Raw genomic sequence first — 26826 nt, 5'->3', positions numbered from 1 at the left:
TTCAAGGTAAAAGGCTGGAGCAGAATTTATTATGCATCATCTAAAGTAAAAAAAGCAGGAGTAGCAATCATGATACCAGACAAAGTCAAACTAGAAATTGATCTGATTAAAAGAAATAAGGAAGGAAATTACATTTTGCTAAAGGGTATAATAAATAATGAAGTGATATCATTACTAAACATTTATGCACCAAATGGCATAGCATCTAGATTTCCAAAGGAAAAATTCAAGGAGCTCAGGGAGGAAATAGATAGTAAGACCCTACTAGTGGGGGATCTCAACCTTCCCCTTTCAGAGCTAGGTAAATCAAACCAAAAAATAAGAATGAAGTAAGGGAAGTAAATGAAATACTAGAAAAATTAGAGGTAAGAGATATCAGGAGAAAATTAAATAAGGATGAAAAGGAATATACCCTCTTCTCAGCAGTAAATGGTACATATACAAAGATTGACCATGTACTAGGGCATAGAAATATTGCAAACATATGCAGAAAGGCAGAAATAATAAATGCAACTTTTTCAGATCATAATGCAATAAAAATCATACTTAACAAGGGGTCCATGGAAAGACAAATTTAAAATTAATTGGAAATTAAATAATCAGTCTTCAAAACTGGTGGGTCAAAGAAGAAATCATAGAAACAATTACTGACTTCATTAAAGAGAATGACAATGAGGAGACAATATATCAAAACTTATGGGAAATAGCCAAAGCAGTACTCAGGGAAAATTTTTTATCTCTCTGAGTGCCTATACCAATGAAATAGAAAGGGAGGAGAGATCAATGAATTGGACTTACAACTTAAAAAATTAGGAAAAGAATAAATTAAAAATACTCAGATAAAAACTAAATTGGAAATCCTAAAAATAAAGGAGAAATTAATAAAATTGAAAGTAAAAGAACTATTGAACTAATAAATAAGACTAGGAGCTGGTACTTTGAAAAAAAATAAAATAAAGTACTGATTGATCTCTTAAAAAAAAAGAGAGAATTAAATTAACAGCATCGAAGATGAAAGGGGTGATTTCACCTCTAATGAAATTAACTATTTTGCTCAATTATATGGCAATAAAGTATGACAATCTAGGTGAAATGGGTGAATATTTACAAAAATATAAATTGCCTAGATTAACAAAGAGGAAATAGAATATTTAAATAACCCCATCTCAGAAAAAGAAATTAAACAATTATCAAGGAACTTCCTAAGAAAAAATCACCAGGGCCAGATGGATTCACAAATGAATTCTATCAAACATTTAAAGAACTAATCTCAATACTATGCAAACTATCTGACAAAACAAGCAAAGGAGTTTTACCAAATTCCTTTTATGACACAAATGTGGTACTGATTCCAAAGCCTTGCAGACCAAAACCAGAATATTTTCCCATGCTTACGTGATTCATGTTCTCTTCCTCCCCTCTTTCCTCCTCTTGGAGCTCACAAAAAATCCCACTAGGTTATACATGTGTTACTGCTCAAAACCTATTTTCATATTATTTATATTAATGATAGTGATCTTTTAAAACAAAAACCTCCAATCATATACCCATAGAACCAAGTGATAAGTCATGTTTCTCTTCTGTGTTTTTGCTCCCACAGTTCTTTCTCTGGATGTGTATAGCTTTCTCTCTCATGAGTCCCACAGGGTTGTCCTGGATCATTGTAGTGCTATTAGTAGCAAAGTCGATTCCATTTGATCATCCCAATGTTTCAGTTACTGTGTACAATGTTCTCCTGGTTCTGCTCATTTTACTCTGCATCCATTCATGGAGGTTTTTCCAGTTCAGATAGAAATCAAGCAGTTCATCATCCCTTATAGCACAACAGTATTCCATCACCATCATATATCACAATTCGCTTAGCCATCCCCCAATTGAGGAACATCCTTTCAGTTTCCAACTTTTTGCCATCACAAAGAGCAAAGCTATGAATATTTTTGTGCAAACATTTTTCATAATCTCTGTCTGCCCCCTTTTCAATGTGATCTTTAACATATAATAGCAAAGTAAGTCATTTGAAACACATTGGATAGACAGTAATCTAGTAATGCTAGTTCATAATATACCGAGATCCAAGGAAGGCACCATATCCAAGGGGGCCAGACAGGAAAACATTATTAAGTTATGGCTGGTGGGCAGTTTGCAACCTACTCAGAACTGGTCAACAACCCTGGTGAAGTACTGGTTCATAGTTTGGCAATCAGCTTGATGCACGTCTGGACCAGGATACATGGCATCTCTTTTTAGGAGTTAAGGAGCAGCTCAAGGGAGTCAGTACCACTTGGGGGTCAAAGTCTGTTTCTGACACATAATGATTTTCTGACTCTAAGCAAATATTTTGCCTTCAGAAATACTTTGGCAACTCCAAGACTGAGGATGCTGAGGTGCTAACCTCCAGTGGTAGACATTACTTCCTCTCCAGGGAGCTCCAAGTTCAACCCATTTCTCTATTAGGAATTAATGCATTGTCTTATCTTAACAATTCTCTATTTCTATGTTCCCTGCTGGACCCAGGAGAGACCACAATCTAATTTTCTAGCCCCCACATCTACAATCTATGTATATATAAGGTATGCAGAGGAAGTTTATTTAATAAAACTAGTTCAGAAATCTAAGACCCCCTTCCTCCTCAAACCCAATGAGCTATCCTTTCTAACAAGGAATTTAAAAATTCAATAAGCTGAGCATCAGACCAATGAGATCTGACTTAAAAAAAAAATCCTCACCTTCCATCTTAGAATCAATACTGGGTATTGGTTCTAGGGCAGAAGAGTAGTAAGGGCTAAGCAATGGGGGTTAAGTGACTTGCCCAAGGTCACTCAGCTAGTGTCTGAGGTCAGATTAAAACCCAGGATCTCCTATCTCTGGGCCTGACTCTCAATCCACTGAGCCACCCAGTTGCCCCCTAACCAAGTCTCTAAAGCACCCATTGCTTAGCCCCTGACCTCTGCAAAAGAAAGTACCTTATCCCTTCTATGAGAGTTTAAAGCTTAGTCATTAAACCTGGCAGATTGCCTTATGTCTTTGAATTCACATCTGTTGTTTCATTTAGTGTAATTTGTTTAGCATTGCTGCAAATGATGGGCATCTACTTTGTTTCTACTTCTTTGCTACTACAAAGTGTTATGAATCTTGGTGTATACAGGATCTTTTTTTAAAAGTCTGACCTTGTTGAGGTCTGTGTATAATAGTGGAACTTCCATGTTGAAAAGTATGAATATTTTATTTGCTTTTTTAGCACAATTTCAAATTCTTTCTGACTGGTTGGTCTAAAGGACTTCTGGTTAAGACAAATGTCCGAGGTCATGCCGAAGCCCTGTTCTCCCAATTTTTCTTTAGTAAAGATTATAAAGGGCATCAGATGGATAATAATCAACATAACAAGGCCAGGCAGCAAAAGCTTGTGGGCATCAAGAAAGAGATCTCTAGGAAAACTACCATGGCATGAAGTCCCAATTAAGGCTGGAGATAAGAGTAAACAGAAGAGAGGTAAAAAATGATGGAAGAATGCTATGGGTCAGGAGATGGACAAGAGGAAAGCCCAGAAAAGAGAAACTCTCCAATAAGCACTAGCAGAGCCTCAGAGGGAAAACATGGCTTTACTACAAGGACTCAGTGGCTAGAATGAAGAGATTTAAAAAAAAATAAAATGAAATGTCAGCCCACAAGCATTTATTAGGTGTTTACTATGTCCAGGCACTGTGCTGAGCACATTACAATATTAACTCATCCAATCCTCACAATGACCCTGGGAGGTAGGTGCCACCTTTATCCTCATTTTATGGTTGAGGAAACTGAAGCAGAGGTTACTTGTTCAGGGTCACACAGATTAGTGTCTGAGACTGAATATGAATTCGAGTCTCCCTGACTTTACGCCTGGTGCTCTAACCAGAGTATTGAACCATGTAACAGGTGTCAGCACCCCTGGTGGGGAGAAACTTCTTTTCCAGTTCTATAGTGGTGGCTTGCAAGAGGCAGGGACTTCGGCAATTGTAAGGCCACTCTGAAAGTGACACCAGTCTCTGATGCTGAAAGGACCAGGCTGGAAGCAGGATTATCCAAGGGCCACTACTTGGCCCTTGACCATCTCCATCAGGGTCCGTGGGGAGGATGTGCCACGGTTTGGCCCACCTGATGCATGCCACCTCCAGTCATCTCAGGGACCTTCTCCACAAGGACTGCTCCCTTCTATCAGTATTATAACACACACATAAAATCTCATATCTATAAGATCACACTACATATGTATATATAAAAAATGTTTGCTTAAAAACCCACCAGTTAGTTTCCGTTTCCCCACATAACAAGACTGATCACTACCTTTCAGCTGAAAAATCTTTTACTGGTTTTGCCCTCCTCCTTTACAGCGTGGTAGTTACAAGCTGCCTGACTTGTCCGGGCTGTTTTCTAGTAGTGCTTGGCACATGGTGGGAGTTTGATGTTTCTTTCTTTCCTCCGCATCCCTCCATGAATGTTTGGGTTTTCTGGAATAATTCCTCAATGATCTTGCAGTGCTGTACTCCAGGAACACCTGGTTTGTTTCTAGGCTTTCAATGCTGTCAATTGTTAGTTGTGCACTTTTGCTCTCATTTTTTCCTCCTGGGGATGCTCTTCTCTTCCCACATCGCTTTCTCAGCTTTTTAGTCTGTTTTCCTGTAAGGTATTTCCCTTGTAGGTTTCTTTCTTCTATTTTTTGGGTCTGTTTGAGAGTGCCAGGGCAAATGCTCTGTCCTCCAGAAACCCACCCTGCTTCTCGATGGGGAGCAGCACTGGCCCAGCACCTACACCAGGCCATCCTCCATTAGATGACAAGCTCAAAGCAGGGACTGTCTTGTTTAAATTTGGTATCTTCCAGGGCTGGGTAAAACAGCCACTTTATATCTGTTGACTTTAAAAGAAAGGCAAGAGTAAAAGTCAATAAGGAAAACAAAAGACAACACAAAGCCTGGGAAGACGAGAACAGCGGTACTCTCACCAAAGCCAGGAAGTCAGGATGAAGGAAGGGTGGCAGGAGAAAGTACTGATGACTTTTCCTGTGGTGGTTAAACCCTTCCTTTCTATGAAGTGACTTGCCTAGGGTCACACGACTAGGAAATGTACCAGGGCTCCAGGCCTGGTACTCTCTCCACAGGGTCACCTGGCTGCTATCCCTAACGTGAGCACAAACGGATACTCAGTGAACACTGCACCGCGCTGGTTAGATGGGCGGTGCTGGCTTATCAAGGGGGCCTCTCCATTCTCAGCATCTGTGGGGGCAGCAGACCAAACCTATTCCCATCTGGCCATCTCAGACACCTGTCAGTGGCTCCCACAAGCGTCCTTCATCCTCCCGAGACAGCTCCTTTAATATTTGATGAACACTAGACAACACTCAGGGTGCCCATATGTTAGGTCAAACAGCACCACACAGGCTGGACATTTGTCTCCGGCGCGCGCACCAGCAATCTGTGAATCCACATGGCTCCGTGTGTGCCTGGAAGTGGCCAGCTAAGATCTGCCACAGGTCCCTTCTCCTCCACACGGCCAGGAACATTCAACGTGGGAAATGTGCAGGGAAAAACGCCCCACACAAAGCCAGAGAAACCGCGCGCTCTTGTTCTCAGCCCCACGCTGGCTGATGGAGAGGCCCCTGGCTTTGCCCTTCCCAATGAACTCTTTCAGCACCTAACAAAGGGGAAAACCATTTCAGAGTCGGGAGCTAGTGAAGACCAGATTCAGTGACAGGAGAGAGGCAGGGTGCTCGGAAAGGCCTTCGGAGCTGCTGAGGGAGCCGCGGCTTGTTCCCTGCTATCTGCATCTTCCTGGACCAGGTAGCAGCTTTGGCATCTGGGCGAGGCCTCGGCTCAGCAACAAGAATCCCCAAGCTTGCTTCAGACGGTGTCAGTCTTAGGCAGACAGGATTCTGACTATTAAAACTATTTATTGAAAATAAGTACATACAAAGAATTCCTCACACATCAGGTCAGAACAGAGGAGAAAGCGGAGACAGACGGAGGGGCTAATGCTACAGTCATTGTGAGGAAGATCCTGCAGCAGCTGCAGTTGCCCTTCTCTTGAGGCCAAACCCCTGTCCTTGTGGCACATGGCACCACCGCCCACGATCCCCAAAGCTCTGACAAAGTCCTAAAAACAAACGAAATAGTGGCAGCTGTGTGAGGCAAGCTGGAGCGCTCCTGGGGAAGGACGGGCGGGAGGTGAGCCAGTTTGGGGAGTGGACAGAGGCTGTGATTGGAGCAATCGTCCTAACTTTTTGCTCTGAGGGTTCTGGTGGAAGGGGATGAGAAGAAAGGTGTGTTTCTCCATGATCTCTAATGTCCCACCAGTCAATCCCTTTATAAGAAACTTTGGACCAAATAAACGACGAGCCTGCAGAGAGCCTTCAGAGATGGCAAAGTTGCACATGTTAAGTCCCACCATGCCTGGCTTGGGCTTCTTGAAGAGTTTCAGCCGCTTCATTTTTGGGTCCGTAAGCTATTACAGATCTGAGCAAGTCGATTCTAAAAGGAAAGTAAATCACGAATTATCTGGAGAAGACAAGCCTCCTTTGCTCGTCTAGGACATAGGCCTTTCGTGGCCACAAATCCAAGACAAATCACAACCTCTCTAGGCCTTGACCCAGACAGTATTCCCAAACACTAGTGGGAAAGGTGCTAAGTACATGGAGAATGCCTGTCTAGACTTTCAACCTCCTCTGTCTCATTAGTGTCCTCCGATGCAGAGTATATTCCCTTGTCTGGGCGCTGCAGTGGTCGGGCCACCTCTAGAACCACCCTCCAGGGGACCTCTGACACTGCCCCAGGAGCAGAATCCTTCCCCACAACACTCGCCCACAATTCAGGGCTTGGGGATTTTGGTCAGACCCAGGCAGAAGCTTCTAAGCATAACCAGAATCCCAAGATCCACGGGAAAACATCTGGTGCCAGTAACTCTCCTCCATGTCCAAAGTGGCCACACCCCCGTGAAACAGTTCAGAGGACTTACAGATAACTTCTTAATGTTTCCCAAGGCCTCTGGATCCAGATGGGCCAGATCCATCTTTTGTAAGTCACTGGCCAGTAAGCGCATACTCTGTCCAAAGGAAAAGGAAAAGGGTGTTACATTCAGAAGGCCAGAGAACGCCACAATACACACTAAACTTGTGCTCATGCACCAACTTCTACCCGAAGCCTTTCTTGACCCCCCAGTTCCTAGTGCCTTCTCCTCCCCAAATCTGGAATCAAAACGATTCTGTATTCTTTTATTCTTTTTATACTTCTTTCGAATGTGTAGGCCTCTATTTATTTGTCTTCCTTGTTAGAGGAAACGTTTTCATGAGGGTGGGGTGGAATTAAGATGGCAGAGTGGGAGGAAATAGTACAGCCTAGTTTCCCACTACATATCATCCATGAAGAACTAGAAAGCGTATCAGACTGAATTCTAGTTGGGAAAGTAAAAAAAAAAATGTCAGCAAGTTCTTTTTACAACCCAGCATGGTTTGGGGAGACAGAGACCTACAGACTTGGAATGGGGTCTAGTGTGGAGAGTGTGTGGAGTATTCTAACACCCAGGGACAGAAAAGGAGCTGGGGCAGAGCGCTAGGGAGAAAGAGATCCTGGGGATCCTTAACTAGCACTGGGCACAGGAAGAACAGACCCTAGCTAGAACAAATTCAGAAGCAAATAAGAGTGGTTCTGAGCCCAGGAGCAGAGAGGGGACTCAGTTCTAGCCTCCAGGGTGGGGTAGAAGTCTGAAGTGGAATAATCAGGATAGGAAACTCAGACCAAAGGGGAGGTGGCAATTCAGTTGCTCTGAATCTATAGAACCAATTACCAGATGAATAGTAACCAAGTTGAGTAGCAGCCTAAAGAAACTCCAAACCAGGAATAAAAGCCAAAAGACTCAACCTGGGTAACGAATTTGCAGAGCTCAGACCACAAGAGTAATGAACAGAGCTTCCTCTGAATCATACCATTTTGGGAGCATGAAAAGTTTTCAGGACTCAGGCCTAAATAAGCTTTGAAAGCAGCAGAAGGGTACAAGAGGACATAAGTTCAGGTCACACATTGCCCCTAAAGGTACAGTGCCCCAGTATTAACACCAAGTCCAAAGTCAAGAAGCAACTGGAAGAATGAGCAAACATAAAAAGAATCCCACCATAAAAAGCTATGATGGGGAGAAGAAACTCAATCCAGAAATATAAGAGAATGCCTTATGAATATCTGTAAGCAAAGCTTCAAAGAAAAATGCAGCTCGGTCCTAAGTCCAACAAGAATTTTTAGAAGAGTTAAAGCAAGAATTTTTAAAAGTGCTAAAAAATAATTTTTAAAAACCAAGTGAGAGTGATAAGGAAGGAAAAGAGCAAAACAAAACAAACAACACTCCCCCCAAAAAAAACAAAACAACTTGGAAAAAGTGGCATAAAATCTCACTTCTCCATGAGTTATTTTCTTCAAATAACTCTGAAAATTAGAATTGCCCAAATTAAAGGTGACAACCTAGGAGACATCAGAAACTTTAAAAAGTCAGATTAGAGAACTAATTTGAGGATCAGCGGACTACTTGGAAATCATAAACAAAAAGTGTCTAGTCAACACATCTCAAGAAAACAGCAAAGAAAATTGTCTAGACATCTTAGAACCAGAGGACAAAGCAGAAACGGAGTTTACTTGTCACCTCTTGAAAGAATGCAATGAGGAGTTTATGTCATTCTTCATTATCTGTATCCCCAGCTCCAAGAGCACAGTATTGAGCACGCTGTATTTACTTGTTGAATGTCTAAGAAAAGAGGACGTGCTGACTACCATCAGACTAGCAACTGGCCAAAGAGGAACAGTGCACTTTCTCTACAACAGCCAGTCTGTTTCAAAGTGAATTTGGACTTGTTGACTTTCTGATGAGAAAGGACCTTTTGAGATGCAACTTTTCTCCCTCAGTGTATTGGTGCCACCACTGCGGTTAATGAGAGCTGAGCTTGACCTTCTGTTTCTGAGTCTCAGGCCCAAGAGGCAGAACATAAAGCTCACCTTTTCAGGCTGGTTATAGCTATGGTTCTGATTTGCATATCTTAAGCTGCATATCAAGCATATATAAACAAATGCAGCAGTAGGGGCACTTTTCAAATCACAGAAGTGCCTGCTATAGCAATGGCACCCTCCTTGGAAACCAGCATGAAACACTGACCTAGACTGGGTTTGAAAAAGACTGGGCAGGAGATTTAACTGAATAGACAGAAAAGATGTCTTGGGGGGCATAATAGTTCAAGAAGACCCAGAATGGCCCCAACTCTCTCTCACATAGACACTGCTCTCTTTTACCTCTCCTCCACCCACTGGCACAGTAAGGAAGACCTCATTGCTATCAGCCAGGGGGCTGCCGTTCACAGAAACGTTGTAAATCTTCTCTCTGGCTGCTGGAGTGCGTAGGCCTGGAGTCTTGAAGATTCTATAAAAGCAGGAAAGTTTTTGTGAAATCTGCCTACTACAATGAATTAAAAAGCAAGAAGCATGAGCATTTCTATCCCGATCCTACGTCCAGCTATCATTCTCCAACCATTTACTTCTTCCCTCCCAAACCACTCATTTCAAAGAGGAAGTTAAAGTTTAAATTTAGAAAAATTGTGAGCATTATATGGCTCAACACAACTTGCCTGAGAGAAAAAAGGCTGGAATTACTAAACACGCAACTAGAAAATAAATTCTCATTTTTGGCTCTTTGAAACCTGGCTGGAAAAAAGTCACCAGAAATAGATCACGGTCATTTCATTTAGAAGAGCAAATGCTTCCTCAAGTTGTTCAAATGTCACAGGAAAAGAGGATTTAGGGATTATAGTATCACTGGAATCTAACATTTTCAAGACGAAGGAGATTATTATACAAGAAAGAAAAAGTGAAACATTATTAAAATGTTGTCACTCATTCCTTTCAGACCTTTGGGTTGGAATTGGCAAAGGCCAAAAGAGGTTATAACTTATACGTAGAGAGAATAAAATAGTTCACCTACATAATGCTCCAGGCAATAACTTCAATTGTTCTTAGAAGAGCAATAATAATAATAATAATAGTTAATAATAATAGCAGCTTACAATTATAGAGCACCTGTTATGTGCCAGGCACGGTGTTAAGCACTTTACAATTATTATCTCTTTTGCTCCTCCCAACAAACCTGAGGTAGGTGCTTTTATTACCCACATTTTATAGATGAAACTGTGGCAGTCAGAGGTTAAGAGACGTGTAACGGTCCTACAACTAGGACATGCTTGAGGTCAAATTTGAATTCAGATTTTCTTGACCTCAAGCCCAGTGTTCTCTCCGCAGTCCTCAGCTGAGTGAGAAGGTAACAAAGTTCATGTCTCCTTCAGCCTCTGCAGACTCAAGGATTAGGTCCATTTGGCAAATGTCTGCTGTCTAGTGACTAATGTCCAATATCTGGACCACCACTGAACTTCAAGTAGCTTTCAAATACTTACCTGGAATCAAACTTGGGTGTCAGACCTGGAGTTGGTCCTAATATAGAGAAATCAGATCTGCCTGTGGCTGGAGTAACAAGACTATTTTGGTTGGACCTGTAAGAAATTTTGCCATGAGATGGAATCTTAATTGGCTTGAAGAAAACATCAGTTTTAATTATTCAAATCATGATCTTAGGACAACCTCCCAAACCAGCCAGTCAGGTCCACTGCCTCATAGAGGGATTTCCAGTTAACCTTTAGCAGTCACCATCTATCCTATGGTAGAATTTTGATAGAGGAAGAGTTGGTCAAAACTATTCCTAAAAATTTATTTTCCTCCTCTTCCATCTGGAATCTGTGAACCAGTGTGGAGGAGAGGATTAAAGAATTCCAACATTCTTTACTACAGTGTGAGGGAATTTCTAGCTACAAATTATATAATACAGTCTTTAACAATGCCTGCCAAAAGGCTCTTTCTTTATTCCACCTTAAAGTCTAGAGCATAAACAAGGCATCAGTATTCCAATGGAAGTTAAAAGCCTTCACTGGACAGCAATGCACACGACTTATCACAGAATAAGTAACCATGTAAAGAGGAACTGTTATTAAAAAGATACATTTATAAAAATATATTTTTTTTTACAAATGACAATTTGTTGCATGTTCCCTGCTTGCTGCCTATTGAGTCCTAGGTAGAACTCTCTTTTATTTAACCCTAGTCCTGAATCTGCCTGAGATCTCTTTTTCTGGTCTAGGCATTCTTACTTTTTTGGGTTCTAGATCCTTTCTCAAAATAATGTTCTTAAATGCATAAAATAAAATATATAGCAATATGAAGGATACTAAGCATTAAAGAAAGGTTTTTTATTCTCCCATTCGAGTTCCTAGACCTCTTGAAATCTTTCCATGGACCCACTGAGCTAAGAAGCCTGGTTGGGCTCTGGTCCCTCGAAGTTAAGCTTAGTCTACTCAGATTTGCTTATCCTACCCTCTAGTCCTAGCCAAACCAGTGACTGACTCTGCCCCTTTCAGATGTGGCTTTTCTAGAGTGCAACTGCCTAGGAAGGAAAAAAGTCTAATTTCCTGGGTCACAACTTGTCACAGATCCCCACTGCAGAACAGTTTCTGACCAGGGGCCAAAAGGGCTAAAACCTTCTCCATGTCTACATTTCAAACCAACAGGATCTAAGACTTTAAGGTCTCCAACCCCACCCTCAGGAGTCCCCCATCCGCATTGCCTTTTGTTCCTGCCATTTGCTCGTACTGATTGAGTCCTTTTCTTGGTCGTAGGACACCTCTTTGTCTGAGAGGGAAACAAAAAAGACTGAAGTTACACGCAGAAAAGAGAAGTGCTGAAAAGAAGTTTGCAGTTCAAATTTAAGTTCAAATACAATCCATCCTGTGAAATACAGTGACCAGCTCCTAGAAGTGCATCAACTCATGTCACTCAGTCTGAGAGTAGGGATGTGAACAACCAAAAAGGAACCCTTGCTTTGACTGCAAGTGGCTCTCCAGCCTCTGCTTGCAGACCTCCAGAGAAGCCATTGCCTCCAGACAGGCCACACCACTTTTGCAATGGTCTAACTGCAAAGAAGTATTGTATGGCATCATGCCAGATTGGTCTCATAGTTTTTTATCTGAGGTTGCTCATTCTTCTCTCTAAGCCAAAGAAAACCAATTCCATTTCCGTCCAGAAATATAGAATATCAAGAGCCAAAAGAGACCTTCAGCAACATCTAGTCTAGCCCACTCATTTTTTAATAGTGCAGGAAAACCTGAGCCAACACATGGGATGTGAATTGCCTAAGATCACATTGCAAGATAGGCTCAGAACCCATGTGGGACCGTATGCAGATGGGATCAGGTCAGGGGGAGGGCTAGTTATCTTATGTCTTTTTTCTAAGGTTGAAAGAGTAGAAGCTATTGTTAGAGATTTTCTTCATTCTGGCTTCTTTCCAAATCTCTCAGTTGAGCCACTATGAATGGGGCTCCAGAAGTTATGATGTGAGGAAGAAAAACCTTTCAAGGGTAGTTAGGTAGCTCAGTGGATAGAGCCAGGCCTTGAGTCAAGAAGTCCTGGGTTCAAATCTGAACTCAGACACTTCCTAGCTGTGGGGCCCTTAGCAAGTCATTTAGTGCCAATTGCCTAGTCCTTGCTACTCTTCTGCCTTAGAACTAATAATTTGTATCCATTCTAAGACAGAAGGTAAAGGTTAAAAAAAAAAAAGCAGATTTCCACATTTTCCCTCCATAGTCCAGTTCTCCTTGCCTCACCTAAGCAATCTCGTCTTTATTAGTCACGTCTTTATTAGATTCCTCTGCTGACTAATTTGACTGAAGTCCTATATTTTAAGTATTATATCTACTAATTTATTAGCTTTTGGTAGAAAATCAGTGATAATTCTCAACACACAGATGATCAGGAGATAACACTAGACCCCCCCATGGGTCCAACCCTTACCTTTGTAGTTTGAGGATTAATATTTTCAGCTTCTTCTTCTCTAATCATCTCAGCCACTTTTGCTGCTTTCTTTGCTATAAGGAACATTTAAAACAAACTGATGATTCCAGGAGGAATTAACTCATTTAACCCAATTGTTGGACACTTGAAATGTGAAATATGAACCTTCCTTTTTTGAGTGTAGCAAATGACAGCAGGGCATAGGCATATGGCCCTTTACAAAGCCATTGGCCACATGAGCACATCAGACTTTCCTGTAGAGTACACATACAAGCATCTCCCCTCTCTGAAGAGTTTTGTGGCTTGCCTGATGTCTACACGGTGAATAAATGGCAGAGCTATGCCCAGATTCTGTTTCCATTATCTACATTAAAATAGTCTAATAGCAGGCAACTCAAACACTGTTTGGCTGTCCCAAATACAGACCAAATGGCTTAAGTGAAATTTTTTTTGAGGGTTTGGGAGGCCGACATTTTGTAAGAATTTGTAAGTCTATTTTTCTCTTTCAAGAACCAGTGCTCATTCTGTTGCACCAAGTTGCCTCTGGATCAGACCTGCACTTTTTACAAAGGTTATTTTGGCAGCCATTTAGTGGGTGGGTTCAAGAAGAAAGAGACTACAATTGGGGTCCTCATTTAGGACCTAACTACTGCCATGCATAAGAGGTGATGACAGCCTGAACCATACGTTCCATTCTGAATTTAAGCTACCAGTGGGACATGCAGGAAGAACCATAGCCTCAGAATTGGAAGAGATTCCAGCAGTCCTGTGGTTCAGGCAACACCCCTACCCAATCTTTATTTAAAACTCCTCCAGATGAGCAGAATCCACTATCTCCTCAGGCAGCCCATTCTACTTTTGGACAACTCTAATTACTGGGATAGAATTCCTTGTATCAAGCCTAAGAGATAGCTAAAAAATGGTTGATGGAACAGTGTTCAAGATATAGACAAGGACTGAATATATATACATATCCAAGTCATCTGCAAAGAAAAGATATTTGAATTCTTTGGAGCTGAAAAAACTCTAAGACGGCAAATGTGGAGAGGAGGTGGCATATGACTGAATACCAGGTAACACCCACAGTAAAGGCCCAGAGAATGTTTGATTGATTCCACAAAGGAGCCTGAAGAATGGTCAGATAGATAGAAGAACTAGGAGTGAACAGTATAATAAAAACCAAAAAGGAGAAAATGCCAAGGGCAGGGTGATTAGTTGCAGAAAGGTCAAACAGGATGAAGACTAAAAAAAAAGGTCACTGGATTCTATCAGTTAAGAAATGATCACTGGAAAGAGCTGTTTTGGGAGAAGAATGGAGACAAAAACCAAATGACAGGGGATTGAGAAGCGCTACCAACCTCTGACGGCAGCTTTCAAGGGTGTCTGAATAGCCTCGGCTGTCAGCTTATTTATCTCAGTGATATCCAGGTCAGCCTGAAAGAAAATAGCCAGAAAACACCAGAGGCATCAATGTACAGGATTAATGAAATACATTAGATGATGAATGTTTTCTCCTCTTAGAAAGTCTCTTCTTGTCTCTCTGCCACCTTGCCCTTTGAAATGAAATGTGACCACTCATAGATAGAATGTCTAGATGGCAATTTCCCTGGTAAGAGGACAATGCCGCTCAGTGAACAGCTCACTATCTGTGAATATAGCTAAAAGGAACATCCTTTAATAATAGTCTTTTCAACCCTGAGCACAAAGCCCAGGCTGGCTAATATAAGACCTGTGCCTTTAATTAAAACTGGTCTGCAGTCGTAGGGCTTAACATATTACCTGGGGCCACTGCCTCTTTGGTGATAGGACATCTAGTGGCTAAAGTATTTTTTCAAAATGTGTTAGTCAACCAAAACCAAGAAGGCTTCTATGTAGCAGGCACTGAGAAAATTGCTAGGGATACAAAGACAAAAAAGAAAGTCCCTGCCCTTAAAGAGCTTAAATTCTATTAACTTCAATAAGCATGTGAAATATACTATGCATATTAAGGATATTAATGGAAAACAGAGGCAGCCTTTGACTAAAATGTCTTCTGAGCTTTACTGCTATGGTAGAAGATATTGTTTCTTCCATATTTTATAGACTCTAGGATTTAACAAAAAAGCTTCCAGTTATTGGTTTTATTTTAAAATGCAAAAGGTCAGATGGACTCTCTGGTATATAACTGAGTACTTTATCCAGCCAAGGCAAAATGTCCTGCTTTCCTAAGAAGCTCAGGCTTTCCTACACCTATCTGAACAAATGGATATGAAAGTACTGAAGGCAGCATAGATTTTAGAAACTATATATATAAACTAAACATCTTGGATATTACTCTCCCTCCCTCTTATTTCAACCATCTTTTCCAAAATGTAAGATTAAATATCTTTACTTTGGTCTATTCTTTTTCCACAAATGAATTTCTGTTGTCATGTAAAAGAACTGTGGTTTTCTCTGCCTTCTATTCTCCATCTTCTTATAACAGAAAGAAATAGTCCATATCACAGGGACTTAAAATGATATTGATCCCTTCTCCTTTACCTCAAGGTCTATCTCTTATAAAAAGAATTTAAAATAAAAGCAGTGCAATAAAACCAATCATCACACCAAATTCAACACTATACGTAACATTTCCTACCCATGATCCTCCTTACTTCTGGTAAGAGGGGAGAGAGGCACAGCCACAATTATCTTCTGTGACAAGCTTGGTCATTATTTTATAGCATTTAGTTTCCAGTGTTGTTATTTATTGCACTATCCATCTACATGGCGTCCTTACCTGGTTTTATCGGAGGCCCTCCCTGCCCTTCTTCCAGGCTCCCAAGATCTTAAACCTTGGTGAACTGAGCACCAGACTCCTCACTCTGCCTTACTCCCATATCCAGGGAGTTGTCGAAACTTGTCATTTCTCTCTCCAGAACACCTCACAGCTCAGATCTGACTTTTCTTTCTTCACAGAGTGCTTTGACCTTAATTCAGGCCCTCATCACCTCTGGTCTATGCTATTGCAATAGCCTCAAGTCTCAGATCTGACCACCTGACTCCAATAGCTACCTGTTACCTCTAGGATTAAACTCATGGTTAGCTTAAAAAAAGAACAAAAACTCTTTCTGTCTTAATATCTAGGCAATTGGGGTCAAGTGACTTGCCCAGCTAAGAAGTGTCTTCAGGCACATTTAAACCCAGGTCCTCTCAACTGTACCACCTACCTGCCCCATTTAGCACTGAAATCTCTTCACAACCTGGCTCTAATCTCCTATCTGCTTTATTATACATTATTCCCACTCCTGCATTCTATTCATCTATCTATTCATACTGGCCCTTTCCTCAATTCCTCCTACACCAAATTCCATCTCCTATCACCATGTCTTTGCTTTGGCCATCCCCATCTCAAATACTTGTAGTGTACTTCCTCCCTTCCTTCAAGAACCACTTGCCTTGCCTGATTCTTCCTCTGAAGTGCTAACACCTTCCTTCACAAACTACCTGCATTTTTCCTTTATATATCTTTAGTAATATCATTTTCCTCACTGGAATCTAAGTTCTTTTTGAGTACATTTTTTTCCCTTTTCATATTTGCAACCCTAGAGCCTAGTAGTACAATCACACAGTTTAGCACACAGTAGGCATTTAATAAATGCTCATTAGTTGAAGTTTTCATGCTTCTGCTTCTTCATTCCCTTCATGTACAACCATTTGTTGAGTTACTCACCAATTCATGGGACAAAAATTTCAATTTGTTACTGACATATATTTTAGTATAAATGGGACTTGTTTATTTATCTATTCATCCACCCCTATCAAAATATTCCAGAGGCTTCCTATTGCCTCTAAGATTAAAAATTTTAAATCCTCTAGTTTTTAAAGTCCTTCATAACCTGGATCCTTCCTACTTTTCCAAGTCTTTTTATATCTTCCTTCCTTCCATATACTATATAAACACTGATGCTGGTCTCCTTCTGTTCCTGGGATAAGACACTTTCTTAAACTCCATAAATTTTCTTTTCTTTTTTTGACTCCATAAATTTCCACTGACCCTCCTCCCAGGCTAGAATTCCCTCCTTCCTCACCTATGCCTCCTGATTTCCTTCAAGTCTCAGCAAAAATACCACCTCTTCCAAGAAGGCTTTTCTTGTCCTGAATTTTGGGTCTTTCACTTCTATCAGGAGGTAAGCAGTGTGAAGATGGGATTAACTTTCCCCTGCCCATTTTTTACATTTAATCGCCAGAAACATATGCACCCTACTTATCCTTAAGTAGGGGAGGTGTGTGACCCACATGTGTGAAAGTGGGTGACAAATCAGAATCCACTGACTGCCCCCTGGGCAGTTCTAAGCAAAGCTTTAGCTGTAACTGGACCACCAAGATGGAAGGTAAGGGTTTAAAAAAATGCCAAGAACTTCCTGTGAGGAGGTCTTTTGCCTTCAACTTGACCTTGGAGGATCTCTAGCTGAGGATTACTATTAGGACTACCACGTCAGTGAGAAAGGCTGACTCCTTTCCCTGGTTTGTTCTGAGAGGTACTAGCCTCTAGAGGGGCCCCTTGTCTTGGAGGAGGCCTCGTGGCTAAAACCCTTGTGTAACTGACCCCTAGGCCTTCGAGCTGGGGCTTCCGGAGCCCTACCAGAGTAAAGTCAGGGCTTGAGCAAATAGTCTAGCTCATTAAGATAAGATTTCTTACTCTGCCCTCTTTCTCATTTCTCTACTTTCACTCTTTCTATATTTTAAAAATAAATTGCTAAAAAATCATTTGGAAGTAATAATTCCTTTTGACCATACTCTTAAATAATTTAGTCCAACTCTTTCATTTTGACCCTTTCCATTCTGGCCCTTACAGTAGCATGTTTCATCGTTAGTTCCCCAGAATCCTGAGTGGTTATAATACAGATAAGAGGTCAATACAATAGTATTTCAGCACATTGTTTGCCAAAACCTGTTCCTCAGCACTGGAACTCCACCCCCACCCCCACTCCCCTACCCCCCAGTTCTGGTCTTTTCACCATGAATGTTTAGGTCTCTAATTTCATTAAAAATCCATTCCCCCAAACTTATAATGTTATATTTAGTTTTGATAGATAGGCTTGGCTGTAAAACTATTATCCTTTGCTTTCTGGAATATCCTATTCCAATCTTTGTTCCTTTACACTGGTGGCTGCTAACTAACGTGTGATCTTGACTGAATCTTTGGGTAGTTGAATTCTTTCTTTCTGGTTACTTGATTGAAAACTCTGAATTTGAGCTTTGACATTCCTGAAAACTTTTCATTGGCATTTTCTCTCAGGAGGTAACCAGTGGATTCTTCCTTTTTTCTTCTTTACCCTCTGGTTTTGAAAGATCTAGGCAATTTTCTTTTTAAGATTTCTTGAATTAGTGTATTTAGATTATTTTCTTTTTGATCATATCATTCAGGTAGTCCTATGATTCCTAAGCTTTTTCTCCTTATTGCTTTCCAGCTTCATTTTACTATTTTTTTTAAAGCCCTTACCTTCTGTCTTAGAATCAATACTGTATTTTGGTTCCAAGGCAGAAGAGTGCTAAGGGCTAGGCAATGGGGGTTAAGTGACTTGTTCAGGGTCACACAGCTGGGAAGTATTTAAGGCCAGATTTGAATCCAGGACCTCCCATCTTTAGGCCTGGCTCTCAATCTCCTGGGCAACCCAGCTGCCCCCTGTTACTGTTGTTATAAGAAACTTTACACTTCCATTTTTTTTTTAGCCTTTTGACTTTGATTTAGTATTTCTTAATGCCTCATTAAGTCACTGGCTTCATTTTGGTCCATTCAAATTTTTAGGGAGCTATGTAGGCAAGATTTTGTAATTCCTATGCCAAGTAGTTTAACTACCTTTCCAATTCTTTTTGCTATAGCTCTGGTTTCTTTTCCAATTTCTTCCTCAAGTGCTCTCACATTCCGTTTATAAAAACATTTTTAAACTCTTAATTCATTTCTTCTAGGAATTCTAGTTGACTTTGTGCCCAAGCTATTGCCTCTAGATGTTCTGGAGTCATTTGCTTCTTCTGTCTGTATTTTGCACATCCCCTGCCACCATAAAAGCTCATTTTTTGTTTGATTGTCTATCTGTTCTTCTAGCTTCCTTCCTTTGGATCTGACCTTAGGGCTTGGTTCTTTGCAACACTACTAGAGGAAAGGTCTGAACTGGTCTTATTGCTGCTTTCCTGGGATACTGAATATTGCTATTCCAGGATCTCAAGGCCAGACTACAGTGCTCCCCAAGCGGTCAGATCCAGGTCAAAATCTGAATGCTGTCCCCTTGTCTGAGTTCTGTAAATTCCTAACCTGGGTTCAGAGCTGTGTAAGAGCAGAATGCTGTTGGGCTCCACCCCAGAAGGCCAGGCAAAAAGCTCTCTTGGTTCAAAATAGCAGAATCATAGCCTCACCCCACACACTTTGACGTGGGTTTCTTGATTTGGTTAGTCCTTTGCAGGCTAGGCTAGATGTTGGTAGAGAGATCCTGATTTGTACATGATGTCTGAGCCACAGCACTAATGCTGCCGTTGGTTTCTGAAATTCCTCCTTTCTAAGGATACTGCCCAGGGTTTCTTTAGGCCGTAGACAGGCCCCATTCTAACTCTCTCTCTTGGACCTTCAACCTGGAACTGGAGAGTAGTCAGCAAAGCTGTCAGTTGGCACCTATATCCCCTGTAGTGCTGCCCCCTTTTATGCCAGGGTGCAGCCTCTCCCTGGAGAACTCTGTTTTCTGTGTGTTCCATTCCTGTCTTGACCCTGTTTCCAGTGTCTGCTCTCTGTTTATCCTAACTTGGGTTGGATAAAAGATCCACTGTGACTTTTTTCTGGATTTCTCCATCAGGATTCAATATAACCCAATACATTCTAAAGATCTGTTGAAGGAGTTGTGGAAGAGAATTCAACTGCACTGCATCCTTCTACCCTGACATTCTGGCTCTGTCCCCTATAACAGGGGCTTAATAAATGCATGATGACCTCTTTGGCACATAAACCTAGCAATGTAGGATCTCTGCATCAAAGTATATGACATTAGTCACAAAAACCAACCAACCAACCAACCAACCAACCAACCAACCAACCAACCAACCAACCATAATTCACATGAACTTATAATAAAGCTCAAATTGTGAATTGGAATCTGGTCATAACCAAGAAAATTTATATTCTGGACTTCTGAGCAACAGGCCAAGGCATCTATTACAATCCATTTATCTCAGGAAGTGGGTGGATATGGACTGACAGTCATTCATTAAGGATTAGTTGCCCTCAGGTTGCTCCCTATATTCTGATAGACAGACCCTTCTACTTCCCATTGCAGTATTAGAAAACACCAAAAGGAGGGGACTCTGGGTTCCTTGCTAGTCCTCAGACTCATCTTTTATACAATGACCTTACCTCCCTCCTTCCCAACCTCACATCTAAATCACTTCGTTTCCTGCTGGAAGGATGCTGATTTCTTTCTATTTGGTTGTCAAACCCTTTTATCTTGTTATGTTTAGGAAAAGTTCTGTTCTCTATGCCTAAGTCCTTAGGGTAGATCAAGATCTAACTATTCCCCATACTCTGTGTTTTAAAGCCTCCAGGTTCCTCAATTGCAAAATGAGGACAGTAACACTTGCATCTCCTAGGAGGAGCTATGAAAATCACATGAAGTAATGTATGCAGAGCACTTTGCAAACAAATGGTAAATAAAACACAAAATATCCCAAAGCCTGAGAATTTGTCATCTTTCAGGCTTTCTTCCAGTCCTCCTCCTGGTTCTTGGCCCTTTTCAATTGAGCTGGACAACTGGATAGGGGCAGCAAGTTCCTGTCAATAGACTTTAAACAAAGGCCGCCTATCCATTTGTTAGGAATGTCACAAAGACAGGAAAGGAAATCCTGTCTTTTGGAATAGGTTGGATAGATGGCCTGAAGTCTATTTCAATTTGAGAATCTTGAGTCTGTGACAACCCAAGGCCTGGAATCATGGCAATGATTAAGAAATGAAATAAAATTATGTGCTTTATCCCAAGGCCTATGTAATAAGGATGGATGTACCATGCAAATCAATTTAAAAATAAATCTGCATTTGAGATGATCTAATTCTACTGTAGAACTCAAGTCTAGGGACTACAAAAGGAATGGGAAGCAGGACATACTCTTGGGAATTTATCAGAACGGACAAACAAAGTTCTGAAGCAAATGAACACAGTAGCTCAATGTCTGATAAGCCTGTGAACTAACAGAGGAAGAATTCCTTATTCAACAAGACTTCTGGGAAGATTAAAATTAATTTGGCAGAAAATAGTTTAAGAACAGCACTTTATAGCACAATAAGAGCTATATGGCTATATTATATCTAAAAATAAAAGTTCATATTATTTTAAAAGCCTAGAAAATGGAAGAAGATAGCATTCACAATTATAGCCAGGGGAGAAATTTGTAGGCTGGTGCTGGATTCAGTGTGGACATCTGACAGGCACCTCAGTAAATCCAACCCATTAGCCTCAACTGTAGTAAAATCCCCAAAGAGCTCAGAGATCCTTCTGTCTTTACTGGTTGTGTCCATATATTGTCACTTTCACAAGAACACTCCCTTGGGCAGAACAGGTCAACAAATATTCTTGGATTTGATATAGAAAGAAACTTCCCACAAAAATCAAATGAGACAAATCACTTACTGTTGCTGCCTCTTCCAAAGCCTGTTTGCTTCCTCCTAGGGCTACAGAAAAAACATTTCTTGTTAGCAACTACCACATGTTCAGTCATTCATTCAACAATAGAAGCATCTTTGGAAGACATTACTTAACACTTTTATTCCTCACAAAGAAACTACTTCTATATCTAGAAAAAAGTTGTAAGATTTAAAGTAACTAATCAGTAAATAAGGCCCATCGGATTTTAAAGTGGAGAAGCTGATAGTCTGTATACCTTTTTGCAAGCTGTGATTTAGCAATCAGATCAAAATGCTGTGGATAATACTATTTTAAGAAGACTTTTTTGTAGTAGCTAGGAGCACCAGCACGTTTAACATTTTATTTTATTTCAAAGATCTTACCTAGTTTTGATCTTAGATGATTCTGAGATAACTTTATAAACATCAGCAGCAATAGGGCTCTATGCTCAGGGTTACTACATGGGTCTCAAAATGCCAATATACTTTATTTAACACCTAGGAGAGGGTCAGCATCTTACCAAAATATTCGAGCCAATTCATCTCTCTAAGAGCCTTGGGAAGCCGGAGGATTTCAATGTTGTAAAGGTTGTCTACTTCTTTGACAAGATTCTGGGCATCTGACTGTATTTGCTTTGATCTGATTTGTACTGTAAAAAGAGATTTAAAGAAAACAACAATTAAAAAAATGAACAGGTCATTTTACATAAGACAGCAATTCAAAGCCTTAATAATTTTGTACAATTTAGAAATAAACCTTTCTGCAATTTTCAAATGATCTGGTAACAGCACTATATCCCACTCCAAGAAAACTGACAGCTCCTGGTTTCTGAGACATAATTATAAATGTCCCTTCTAGCTTTGAATCCCAGGTTTCCCCGTCATATTTGTTTTAAAAGATCTACATTCCTCAATAAAGTGGTTTTTACAACATCCCAGCCATTCACCTCACCTCAGAGCGATCCCTAGGGCAAGGGGAAGAGGAGCAATTGGAGACACTAAGAGGTTTCAAAGAACTGTCCAGCGACTCAGATAGAGGTGTCAGTGTAAATAGTAAAGAATTCATACTTGGGGGCAGTTAGGTGGCTCCGTGAACAGAGCCTTAGGCCTGAAAATGGGAGTTCCTGGGTTCAAATGTGGTCTCAGATACTTCCTAGGTGTAAGATCCTAGGCAAGTCACTTACCGCCAATTGCCTAACTCTTACTACTTTTCTACATTGGAACTGATACTTAGTATCAATTCTAAAACCAAAGGTAAAGGTTTAAAAAAAGTTTACATTCATGAGAATTTTCCACACAACAAACCTGGGAGATAGGCAGGGCAAGAACCCTTGTTTTAGAAAGGAAAAGCTGAGGTTTAAGAGAGGTAATATGGCCATGATCTCCATAGCAAATTAGTGGTAAAAGCTTGGACTAAAATACAGCCTCTACCCTCCAGTCTTGTACTCTTTCTACAATAGCACCCTTTTACTTTACAAAAGAATACTAAACACATCAGCAGTCATCTCCAGTCCTTTTCCTAGCAAATGAATCGCAGCATTTCAGAGATGATGGGGATCATTTGAGGTTGGGAAATCAGAAGCCTTGAGACCACATCAGGTCTTTCAATATAACCATTTAAACCAAAAGGAATGTATCTTTGATAACAATGATTGTAGGTTCACAACTGAATTAAGTGATTCTGATTTTTTGAGGAATTTATACGACTTTTTTTTTTTATCAGCAACTGTCATACAATTACATTAAATTTAACAAAACTGCTTCAATGTTTAAAATGAGTCTTGTGCATTTTAAGAGTCACACTGTGGATCAAATACTTCACATTATTTTAATAAAAATATTCCTAGAGTAACAAAAGACATTCAATTGGTCAATTATATGAAACTGAACACAAAAATGTTAGAACCAAACATCAAGTTCTTTTATTAATAACAAGCATTAGGAAAATGGTGTCATTTTTAAAATCCTATTTTGTAGGGAACTTAAAGAATATGCAGTCAAGATCAGGCAAATGAGGAGGTCTCAGGGCTGAACAAAATTTAAACATCCTCTCCAAAGAGAAGCCCCTGGAGAGATTCAGCATCCTAAGAGAATTCCTTCTTCTATTGGGACTTTGTACAAGATATCCTCCATGGCTTTGGCAAATATCTTTTGGGGAACATAACAACTGTATTTCTACAGCCACAATGGTTTGCAACATGATTTGTTTGATCCTCTTAAAAGGCTTTACTATCTTCATTTTATAGATCAAGAAAATGAGGTTCAGAGTTGCCTTTTGGTTTAAAAAAACCTCACCTTCCATCTTAGAATCAATACTATGAACTGGTTCCAAGACAGAAAGTAGTAAAGGCTAGACAATGGGATTTAAGTAACCTGTCCAGAGTCACACAGTTAGGAAATGTTTGAGGCCAGATTTTCATTCAGGGCCTCCTCTTTCCAGGTCTATCTTTCTATTCTTTAAGCCACCTAGCTACTCCCAAAGCAACTTCAGAATTGTTAAAAAAAAAAATTGCTGGTGGTCACACAGTTGGCAAATGCTGGAGGAAGTTCAAACACAGATTGTCTTGACTCCAAGTCTAGTACCAATCACACATGTAGGTATCATCCTGTTTTATGCCTTTTAAAATCTTAATAGGAGTTCATTGAGTTAGTTATCTTTGTGGTTTCAAATTACCCTAGTGTCAACTTGAAATCTGGACACCTCAATTTTACCCCTACCCTTTGAGAGACCCCAGTACCAGGCACACCTGTTTTGGACTGAACTATAGACCTTAAACCGTTTGGAGTCCCCACCTGCTGGCTGCAGCCTCTTTGCAGCTTGCTTGCAGCTTGTCTATGCATGCTATCTGTACCAAGTTCTCCAGAGGGTATAAAAGACCCCCAAGTTCTGTCACTCTTCTGCAAAATCATCTAGCACAGTGCATTCTCCCAGGGTGTTGACCCTGAGAAGTTTTTGGCCTTGGGCTCTGTGATAGCAGCAGATTACTGGACCTATATCTTTCCTGATTAAAGTCTTGATTTTCCTGACTACATTAGTAGTTCTGTGTTATTTCCAAGTTAAAAGAACCAATACATGGTATTGATTCTGAGACAAAAGGTAAGAGTTTAAAAAAAAATTGCATGAGTCAATGGAAAGATACCCAGTGAGTATATAAGTATAAAATCTTAGCTATTCAAATCTTGTGAGATAATGTATGAAATGTCCTTTGCAAATTTTATAATGATTATGTTGACAATGGACAACTCACATCTGAAATATGTTGTAAAATACAGAACAAGAATACATTTGGAAACAGATGTAGATGAAGGATGTAATTAGAGGGATAAAAGATGGCTAGTCCAAGTGTTTATACTGATATTCAAGGGGGGAAAAAACCAACATAAAGGTTTATAGAAGAATATGAACAAAAATGACAGATTCACTGGTGTGTTTTGAACTACTTCTCTAAAGGGAGTAGTTATACCAATGAGCCATTGAAATGTGAAAAAAAATGTGAATGAATACAATACTTTTGTTTCTGTAACTGTACTGTGAGGAAATCAATTTTACATCATTTATGTAATTACTACTGTCCTGTAATGAATGGATTGATGGATATTCCTTGGAATGCTTTTTGGCCATCTAATTTTCCAGAGCAGAAAAAAAAATCTCAAAGATAAGTGATTTGCCTAAGTAATTTAACAAATGGCTTTTGAGCCCCAATCCTGGGAATTCCCTTTTTCTCAAACTTTAAAGAACATTCTGTACTGCTTTTTACGCATTTATATTAACAAGCATGTATTTACCATATGCCAGGCACTACATCAAACTGGACATACAAAGTGACAAAAACACAAAAACCAAACCAGTCTTCAAGGAGCATAATTGTATATGCAGAGTATAAATACTGCAACTTTGTCTCACATTCCCCACTACACCAGGAGATGATAGCTAGGATGGAATCTTGGGTTTTCAGTGTCTACTTCAGAAAAGTTTCACAAATGGATTATTTTATTTCCACGAAACTGACACAGGGATTTTCCCCTTGGAAAGGGTTGACTTATTCAAACTCTAAGGCTCTAGGATCAACTACAGGGTGTCTGAAAAGTCTAGGTGCATGTGTAAACTTTAAAGCTTAAAGAAATTAATGAAGTTTAGTGCTTGCATTCAGACTTTTGGAACACATCTATTCATTTAAAGTCCTTCCCAATCTGATACAACTGACCTTTCCATATACATATATAAGGAATACATATATATGTATACACACACACACACACACACACACACATCCATATATCTATCAAACCCTTCCCATACTCTACTACAGTCCAGCAAGCTAGATTTCCTCTATCTCTCATCTCCAAGTTCTGATTCGGGCCACCCCCCTCCCCCCCATTTTTGGAAAGCATCCTCTCCCTCTTCATTTTCTCGTTTCCTTGCTTTTTTCGAAATTCAGTTTAAATGATGCCTTTTCTGATTCTCAGACCCCTCCTTCCCTCAGCAGCAAGGCCCCTCCCCCACCAAATTACCTAGTGTTTATTTTGCTAGTCCAAAACAGGAAGCTTGGGCATGGGAGTTTGGGGTCTTGTGGAAGGGTCCTTGTCAAGTTCCCAAAGAAAGTTGGTATGATACTTGCACAGTCGTCTCCGCCTCCTCTGAAAGAATGCAAACTTTCCAGGGCTAGAGGAGGGGGCGGCACTAAGAGCCAGGCCTGGAAACTGGAGGTCCTAGGTTCAAATATGATCTTAGACAGTTCCTAGCCCTTGCCATTCTATAGGAACAGAAGCTAAGAGTTTTTTTTTTTTTTTTTAAAGTACTTGGGATGATTTAAATAACCTGCCCCGGAGATTCTGCACCCCTCCTCCCCCAGAGGATGAACCTAGTAGGCGCCATTTCGCTCTTCTCCAGGCCCGTGGCCGAGTCTCGGGGCCCATAGAGTTACCTTCACGGTCGAAATCCTTGAGGAAGGAAGCGAGCTTTCTGCCTCGGACCGCGCTCTTCTTGGTTGTCCGACTTGAGGCCTTCTTCGATGGAGCCATGGTGCTGAGGTTGGAGAAGGCGCGGCGCGGTCCGGGGAGACTGGGGCTGCGGTGCGTGAGATAGATAATAGCCCGGAGAGATCAGTCCCGCTGGACCTGCCTCGGTGCCCGAGGAAAGTCCAAAAGTTTCTGTCCAGATCCTGGCAACCGGGAGGAGATAGGTCCCAAAGAAGTGAGCAATGACCAAAGCGGGTCCACCCACCACTCTCAGGGATGTTAAATGGAGTCCCTGTCTCGGCTGGCGGATTCAAACTCAACCGCTCCTTGACAGCCAATAAGAAACCGCGCTCTAGAGCG

General features: G+C 40.7%; 1 protein-coding gene across 1 annotated transcript; it reads right to left on the bottom strand.

Annotated features, from left to right (window-relative positions):
* Positions 1-26780, bottom strand: CDCA8 (cell division cycle associated 8). The gene is made up of 10 exons (XM_001380894.5): positions 26433-26780; positions 22029-22157; positions 21515-21555; positions 14246-14321; positions 12888-12961; positions 11665-11729; positions 10445-10540; positions 9294-9420; positions 6982-7068; positions 1-6497 (listed from the first exon to the last, which is right to left on the bottom strand). Exons 1-10 carry the CDS (start codon positions 26527-26529, stop codon positions 6453-6455), a joined length of 837 nt encoding a protein of 278 aa, XP_001380931.2. The 5' UTR covers positions 26530-26780; the 3' UTR covers positions 1-6452.
* Between the last annotated feature and the right edge of the window lie 46 nt (positions 26781-26826).

This window comes from Monodelphis domestica, chromosome 4 (genome assembly GCF_027887165.1).
Source record: "Monodelphis domestica isolate mMonDom1 chromosome 4, mMonDom1.pri, whole genome shotgun sequence".
NCBI classification, from domain to species: domain Eukaryota; kingdom Metazoa; phylum Chordata; class Mammalia; order Didelphimorphia; family Didelphidae; genus Monodelphis; species Monodelphis domestica.
Note: the sequence above shows the minus strand (reverse complement) of the source record. Positions and strands in the feature narration are given on the sequence as shown.

Bases quoted from the DNA above. Each gene is read 5' to 3' on its own strand.
- CDCA8 (XM_001380894.5), bottom strand. From the start codon at position 26,529: ATGGCTCCATCGAAGAAGGCCTCAAGTCGGACAACCAAGAAGAGCGCG. The intron at 21,556-22,028 runs GTAAGATGCTGA...TTTTTTCTGTAG, and splicing joins GAATTGGCTCGAATATTTTG to CCCTAGGAGGAAGCAAACAG. The intron at 7,069-9,293 runs GTAAAAGAGAGC...TCCTTTGGACAG, and splicing joins TGCCAGTGGGTGGAGGAGAG to AGTATGCGCTTACTGGCCAG.